The sequence below is a fragment of the Hevea brasiliensis genome, chromosome 4, assembly GCF_030052815.1.
Source record: "Hevea brasiliensis isolate MT/VB/25A 57/8 chromosome 4, ASM3005281v1, whole genome shotgun sequence".
Taxonomy (NCBI): domain Eukaryota; kingdom Viridiplantae; phylum Streptophyta; class Magnoliopsida; order Malpighiales; family Euphorbiaceae; genus Hevea; species Hevea brasiliensis.
In genome coordinates this window covers 10,644,052-10,652,847 of record NC_079496.1, presented here as the reverse complement: position 1 = coordinate 10,652,847, position 8,796 = coordinate 10,644,052, and the positions used below count along the sequence as shown (strand labels likewise).

General features: G+C 37.0%; 1 protein-coding gene across 1 annotated transcript; it reads left to right on the top strand.

The window, feature by feature from the left end:
* The first annotated feature begins 867 nt into the window (after positions 1 to 867).
* LOC131179380 (leucine-rich repeat extensin-like protein 2) lies at positions 868 to 1,667 on the top strand. The gene is made up of 2 exons (XM_058146205.1): positions 868 to 1,407; positions 1,593 to 1,667. Exons 1-2 carry the CDS (start codon positions 868 to 870, stop codon positions 1,665 to 1,667), a joined length of 615 nt encoding a protein of 204 aa, XP_058002188.1.
* The last annotated feature ends 7,129 nt before the right edge of the window (positions 1,668 to 8,796 follow it).

Genomic DNA, 8,796 nt, shown 5'->3' with positions numbered 1-8,796 from the left:
ATTGCTGATATTGCAATCTACTTGATAGCACATGTTTGATTTTGTGTTTTGTGTAAATTCTGTGAAATGCAACTTGAATGAGGATCAATTTTGATATTTAGGACTGATGAGAGCTTTATTGAAGTGCAAAATTAATGTTTGTTAAGTTTCACCTTTTAGTGTATATATAATTTTGTAGTCTGATAGGAATTTGCATGCTTTTGTTTGGAATTGCTGCTAATTTTTGAATTCTGCAGATTTTGGCCATCAGATACGCTCATCGTTCATGTTGTTAAAAGTTCAATTTCTACATCTTTTATGCAATTCTTGATTGATTGGAACTTGTCCAAAATGCTGCTGAAAATGTGCTTTTGGTATAAGTAAAGAAAGGAGACCATTTCATTAAATGTGTACAAAGGTAGTTAAAATAGATGCCTAAATTGAAAAAAATGCTTGCATGAGGTAAATGAAAATATATGGTGTTTGCTGAGTTCTAAGAGATTATGAACTTAAATCCCTCAATTTTATGGTGTTTGTGTGTATTTGGTAATTGCTGAGGGTCACAATAGCATTCCATAGCTCTTGGACTGATTTTGGTAAGCAAAACCACGATTTTTCCCAAAACCTGCCGAAACTTGCTGATGACATTGCTTGTCAAGCAGAGTCTTAAGCAAATTCTGCTGAACCTTATGCCTAACCCTAAGCATGGCCCAGAATACCACATGTCTACCCCACATTTTAAAAGGCCCAGCACTTCCGCCAATTTTCCAAAAGCTTCACCCACACTCCCGATAACCTCATCGACTCCTTTCTCACGCCATTTCTTCCGGCAATTTTTACAGGAAGCCGAAAGGTTTCTTCCTTTTCATTAAAATGGTAAGAACTAAAATGTGGTCTTCCCACAAACCCAAACTCAGTGGACTTCGACATTCTGTCAAATCAAAAATGGGTATTCCATCCTCATTACCCACAAACCCTAACTTGACCCAGTCGCGCTCCTCACCGCCACCACAAACGCCGCCATTACCTCAATCGCCACCACCTCAGTCACCGCCACCACCCCCAAGCCAAATACCACCTTTCATTCCGCCGACTCCCCTCTCGCCGCAATCCGAGCCACAAAATGAAACACCAATTCCCGACACCCATTCCCCAGAACCAGCGCCTGAACCTGTGCCTACTCAAATGAGAACCCAAGGCAAAACAAAAAAAGCTGCAAGTAAACTTAAGAAAACCCCTGTCGGAAAACGGAAACGAGTACCCTCTGTTCCTTTCGACCTAAATTCTCCACCTCAGCCGTCCTCTGAACCAGTTAGCAAAAGGACCAGGTCTTCCTCGCAAACTCCAGCACCAGTGACCCAAACACCAGTATCTCAGTCTTCCTTGCAAACTCCAGCACCTGCGTCATCTGCAGATACTATAGAGGAGGTAATTTCTCCATTACCTTGGGCTTTTAGGGATATGGATATGAAAAAGGCCTATGAGAAATTAGTTTCTAAAACTATTTTGGCAAACAAGTATATGGATGAGCAGATTTTGAAAGAATTAGGCATTTATGACTCTGTATTTGCCTATTTGAATGCTGTTAGCTGGACTGACTTTGCTAAAATTAGGGAACCAGTGTACAAGGATCTAACCCTCGAATTTTTGAGTTCCCTAAGGTTGAGTTTCAAACCAACAGTGCCTGAACATAAAGATATGATATATTTTCGATGTGCTGGAATTGATAGGGAGTTAGACATGGCTGCTATGAATGCAATTTTTGGTTTTCAGGATTCGGGGTATAAAAACATTGAGTGGCAGCAAACTGTTTATGACCCTGTTCAATTCTGGAAGGATATTGCACCTTTTGGGGGTTATTATACACAGAGGACTGCAAAAGCCTCTAGGATAGTTGACCATGTATTGAAATACCTCCATAGGTTCATTACTTACACTGTTTTAGGAAGGGGACACAGTAACAGTATTGTGGGTGCTGGGGATTTGTTTCTCTTGTGGTGCATGAAGGAGAGAAAACAAGTAAGCACAACCCATTTCATAGCTACTCATTGGCACCAAATTGTCACAAAGCATACTAAAGGTAGTATTGTTTTTGGGGGGTATATAACTGCTATAGCAAACTCATTTAGCTTTGATGCTAGTCTATATAAATTGCTGCCAGTTTCTGGGGAATCATATATAGACAGCACAATGTTGCTGCATATGGATGTTTGTGAGAAAGTAGGCCATACCTATACTGCATACAGCAAGATCCTCGATACCACTGCATCACAGACCCACCGCTTTTGCACCAGCAGAACCACAACCAACCTCTACCACAAAGTTTTCAGCAGTCATTTTATCCCTCTTAAGATCCTTTGAATCCAGAATATCAAGTTTCACTGTCCAACCATCTGTTCCCTCACCTGACACCACAGAATTTCTTGCTACATTGAAGAGCTTAGAAATCAAAATTGAAACCATGGGTCGAGCGAGTTAACCAAAAGAAGAAGCTAGAAAAGAAACTTAAAAAGAGACTTTTATCTCTTAAAAGAAAGCGAAGCAACATCAACTTCAAATGCTAGAGCTTTACAACAAACCGCCCAATCCTACAACAATTTATATCATTGGGGCCAAGCCATGTTTCAAGAAATGAAAGACTTAACAGAAAACTTGAACCGCTCAAGCTTGGATCACAATGAACCTCTCACAGAACATGAAGCACACCAGTGCAAAGAAGAAAGCCTTGACAAAGAAAGCCTTGATGAAAGCTTGATCAGTAGCAATAGTTCTAATTTTTGTTTTAGGTTTATTTTGTAATCTGTTTATTTTAATTTTCAAACTTTGGTCATGGTTGTAATACTTTGGTAATTAGTTTTTATTATTATACCTGCACTTCCTTCTTTTCGTTTACTCTATTTTATTTTCTGCTATGGACATAGATACTCTGTGAATGCTTTTTGGTTTAATTTTTGATTTAACTATTAGATTTTATTTCTTTACACTTTTCCATTTTCTTGCACATTATTTTTGCACATTATCTTTTCTTCAATCCTAATTTTGTTGACATTGATGAGTTGCACAAATTTTCGTTGAGCCATATTGTTCCACATCAGTTGGAGGTAACAGCTTCCCTTACACCAGTTAAGCCTATGGTATGTTGCCAATGCTTATGCTTTCGCTTTACCCTACGCAACAGGTTAAGCAACATCTTAAGCAATGTAAATTCATACATTTGGGATACTTTTTCACATTTTCTCTCTAAAGCTTCATTGTTAATATCATTTTGAGCTAATTTTGAAATACTTGAGCTTACATTGATTTAATCCCCAATTATATATATTTCATTAATTGATTAGTTCACACAATTTTGCCCATCTTTGCATTCATTTTAGACATTGAGGACAATGTTTCATTTGAGTTTGGGGGTGAGGGCAAAAATTTTTGCAAAATTTTTAAATTTTTCATTCATTCATTTATTGCATTTCATTCATCCATATATAGATAATCCATACACTTTTACATATACCACACACATGTCTATACCCATATACAAACATTTGCATATAGTTTTCATATAGATTACACTTAGTTTTAATTCAATTTATGCATTCATTTTAGGATCATGCATATCATAAAAATAAATTTTTACCTTGTCCTTAAAGGATTGAGAGTTGCTTTGAAGAGTAATTAAGCTTATTTTTAGAAAGGTTTGATGGATTGAAAGTTCTGGATAGGTGCAAAGTTATTAGATTCTTGCTTTAGTTTATATCTTCTTAGCCAAGGGCCACCCAATCAATTGCATTGACTTTGAGTGCTTAGAGAAAACTCTAAGGTGAGAAGTAGCTAATTGATGTCTCACTAATCCTCGAACAATCTTCCTAAACCTTTCAAGGCGAAATCATAGCATACACTTGAAAAAGAAATGATCTAGGCATTCTTTGAATTTTAAACCCATATTTTAGCCTTAGCCAACCTCACTTAAAAATTTCCCTTTGGAACCAATTTGAGCCTACATTTATCCTTCTTATTCCTTTGGAACCCACATTACTACCTAGCCATAAACCCAAACACTTACCTACCCTCCATGAGAATAATCCTTTAAGTGATAGATACACATAAAAAAAATAAAAAAAATAAAAAAAATAAATATATGTATAACAATTAGTTGGGAGAAGTGACTAAAGTAAAAAGGCTAGCAAATTCAATTATGGTATGTAAAGTAATTCACCACTCAAGCATACAAAGAAATGAGTTTGGGGGTGAATTGAAAGGGACAATTGTAATTCAAAGTCAATATTATTTATATAGTCCCTCTAAAAGCTTCAAAATTATATGCTAGCATTGGTGAATAGTTGTAAAGTTCCTTCTCCCAAATGATTCAAAAAAAAAAAAAAATTGTGTGTCTTGATCTTTTAATAATTTGATTATTCTCATATTTTGTTACCCTTATCCCTTTCTTGTTAGCCACATTATCACCCCCTTAGCCCCATTACGACCCTTGAAAGTCCTTTTGATCTTTTGATGGTGTTTTGCTACATTAGTGGAGATTGGAATAGGAGAATTGCCTATGGGATTGGGATATCATTAAATCCATCCATTTACTTCCATCATTATTTGAGACACTTTAGTTTATGGATTACCCTATAGTCTATTTAGGCATGATTATTCTTTGTGATTGATTGGTTTGGGCTTGATGATATGGATAATTGACCCAAGGCTAAGCGGTGATAACTTTGGTAAGGATTGAATTCTTTGCATCTTGAAAGTGGGTATATGGTTTGTTGGTGGCTAAAAGTAAGCTTGAGAGTTTGGATAAGTAATTTTCATAAATTTAAGGTAAGGTACCCCAAATTGCATTAATTGTTTTAAATTTGCTTGAGGACAAGCAAAGGTTTGAGTTTGGGGGAATTTGTTACACTCATTTCATATAGGCATTTTAGGGTAGTTTTGCATCCATTTTGCCCTTATATTTTAGTATATTTTATGTTTTTAGCTTTATTTTAGCTTATTTATTAAATTTAAATACTTTATATGTGATTTTTGTAATTTTGTTGTTTTTGATAGGATTTTGTGGCAAATAGAAGATCAATGAGTGCAATAGGAAGTGATTTGAAGAAATTTGGAGTTCTTTAAGCATGGAGGAAAGTTAAAGAAATCAAACCTTGAAAAAGCAAACCAGCCGAAATTTGCTTGAGGCTTTGCTTAAGATCATGCTTAGGGTAAAGCGGCAGTGCTTAAGGTGCAGCACAAGTCAAGCATGAGCAGAAAAGTCCATTTTACTCTAAGTCTGCCGAGATTTGCTGAAGGTCTGCTTAACCTGCAAGCGACATACCAGTGAAATCGCTAAAAGTCGCTTAGTTTTAAGCCGAACCCTAAGCAGACTGCCCAGAACGTGAATAGTACTGCTGACTTGGATAATTTTACATCTCATTTCCTATCCACTCCTTGTCTTTTATTTGCTTTTAGGGCAACTTTTAGGGACGATATAAATTGATCATTTCCTTACTTATCTAAAAAAAAAAAAGAAAAAAAGGGGAGAAGAGAAAAAGAAAAGAGAATTTAATAGAAAGAGAGAGAGAGGAGACGCCATTTTTCTCTTGGGGGAGGAGCTGCTGTAACATTTTTAGAGCTCCAGAAACCAGAGACTTTGGTTCTTCCACCTGGGTTTTTCTATTTCAGTCCTCTTATCATGTTTTCCTTTACTTTTCCATCAATATTTCTTGTAAATACCATCATGAGTGAGTAATTTCTTTAGATTTCAGAGTTGGGAAATATGTTTTAGATTAATTTGTGGATTTGGACTGGGTATTTCCTTATTTTATATGAATATGAGTTTTGATTCATTCCTTGTGTGCTTGATTTACTTGCCTAATGTTGGTACCCATTGGGTATTGTGTTAATCTTTGATTGAAGGACCGAAAGGTGAAAGTCATTGATGGGTAATCATGGATTAGAACTTAAAATCACCTAGATTTAGAAATAAACTAGGACTTTAAGAGGAATTAATTATTGGTTACAAAACTTAATGGGTTTTAAAATAATCAAATACATACGAAAGTAGGTTTGGTTATTTTAGAATACGCTTTTATTTGCTTGAAAAAGATATCAAAGGGATTTAGAATCAATTTCCTTCAAACTCTATTTTTCCCTAAAAATTGGAATGCCCAAGACAAATCCCGACTAATTTATGCATAAACCCCCAACTCTGGAATCACTTTTACCATAATTAGACTTTTGCTTAAATTACCCATTGTTAATTTTAGTTTAATTGCGAACTAGAATTAGAATTTATTTGTTTGCTCTTTACCCATTTCAATTGGATTAATCAATTTACCTTGCTCATTTACATTTACCATTTATTCATTAATCATTAGCCCAAATAATCGCTTCATTCATAGTTTAGTAATCAAACAGCAAATCCTCGTGGGAACGATACTTGATTCATCACTTTATTACTTGAGACAACCCGTATACTTGCGGATAAGTCACATCAAAGGCTATACCTACAGAAGCTCCAGTGTTGACACAGCCAGAGTCAGAGAAAGACTATGTGATCTACAGTGATGCCTCTCACAATGGGCTCGGGTGTGTTCTAATGCAGGAAGGGAAAGTAGTTGCCTATGCTTCTAGACAGCTAAGGCCACATGAAAAGAACTACCCAACTCATGATCTGGAATTGGCGGCAATAATATTTGCATTGAAGATATGGAGGCATTACCTATATGGTGAGAAGTGTTATATCTACATTGATCACAAGAGTCTAAAGTACTTGCCAACTCAGAAGGAACTCAATCTGAGACAGAGGAGATGGATTGAATTCCTTAAATACTATGACTGTGTGATCGACTACCATCCTGGGAAAGCAAATATAGTGGCTGACGCCCTAAGCAGGAAGTCCATAATGGCTTTGAGAGGATTGAATGCTCGGTTGTCTTTAGCACAGGATGGGGTACTTTTGGCTGAGTTGTGTGTAAAGCCAAATTTGTTACAGCAAATACAAGAAGCACAATTAAGGGATGAAAAGTTGCTAACTGTTATGGGCAGAACTCAAGAGGGGAAGGAGACTGATTATGAGTTGAGAGGAGATGGGTGCCTATACTATAAAGGCAAAATATGTGTACTAAGAGATGAGGAACTGAAGAAGAATATCTTGAAAGAGGCGCACAGTAGTTTCCATGCTATGCACCCAGGAAGTACCAAGATGTACCAAGACCTGAAAACACATTATTGGTGGCCTGGAATGAAGAAAGAGATTGGTGATTTTGTGACTAGATGTTTGACATGCCAGCAGGTTAAGGCTGAGCATCAGGTTCCATCAGGGTTGTTGCAACCTATATCCATACCAGAATGGAAATGGGACCACATTACCATGGATTTTGTGACTGGGCTACCATTGACACAGAGGAAGCATGATACTATATGGGTGATTGTGGATAGATTGACCAAGTCAGCTCATTTCCTACCAGTTAGAACCAGCTACTCATTAGAGAGATTAGCAGAAATTTACATAGATGAGATAGTCCGGCTACATGGAGTGCCAACATCGATCATATCTGACCGAGACCCGAGATTTACTTCGAGGTTTTGGAAGAGGCTACAGGAGTCTTTAGGCACTCGACTACACTTGATCGGCTTTTAATCCACGCAGACGGATGGGCCGATCGAGCGGGTGATTCTGTAACCCTTAGAACCTAGTAAATTATTATAAATGTTAAAAGACTACTAAAAATGACATGAATCACATAATAGGTATTGGAGGATATGTTGAGAAGCTGCATCATTGATTTTGAAGGAAGTTGGGAGAAGTATCTTCCTTTGGTAGAGTTTGCTTACAACAACAGCTACCAAGCCAGTATAAAAATGGCTCCATATGAAGCGTTGTATGGGAGGAGATGTAGAACTCCCTTATGCTGGACAGAAATGGGTGAGGAGAAAATAGTGGGCCCAGATTTAGTGAGACAGGCAGAGGAAAAAGTGAAACTCATCAGAGACAATTTGAAGGTTGCCTCGGACAGACATAAGTCATATGCAGACCTGAGGAGAAAGGATATAGAGTATGAGGTTGGCGAGAAGGTGTTTCTTAAGGTATCACCTTGGAAGAAAGTGCTAAGATTTGGTAAAAAGGGTAAGTTGAGCCCTAGGTTTATTGGTCCATATGATGTCATTGAGCGTGTGGGTCCAGTAGCCTACAGGCTAGCTTTACCACCTGAGCTGGATAAGATCCACAGTGTATTCCATGTGTCGATGCTCAGGAGATACAGATCAGATCCTTCACATGTCATTTCAGCAGAGGAGATAATTGTGCAACCTTATTTGACATATGAAGAAGAACCAGTCAGAATCTTGGCACGGGAAGTGAAAGAACTTAGAAACAAGAGGATCCCACTAGTGAAAGTCTTATGGAGACACCACAACACGGAAGAAGCGACATGGGAGAGCGAGGAGACGATGAGGCAGCAGTTCCCTCAGCTCTTCACATTAGGTAAATTTCGAGGATGAAATTTCTATTAGAGGGGAAGAATTGTAACGCCCTCACTGTAGGTAGTCTATACATTTTACTGTTCCGACGACTAATGTCTGTTCAGACAGTTAGGATGTCTGGAACTATACCTAAACTATAGTGATGAGGCATAAATTAATGAAATAAATATAAAAAAAATATAGGAAAAATTTTGAGAAATAAAATAAAATTTAAAGAATTTATTAATTGGTATAAAAAAAATAAAAATAATCCGATAAGCACCATGAAAGACATTTTGGTCATTTCACCCCTAGAGGTGAATTTTGACTTAAATGTCAAATTAAAATTTGGAAATAGAATAATTAACATAAATT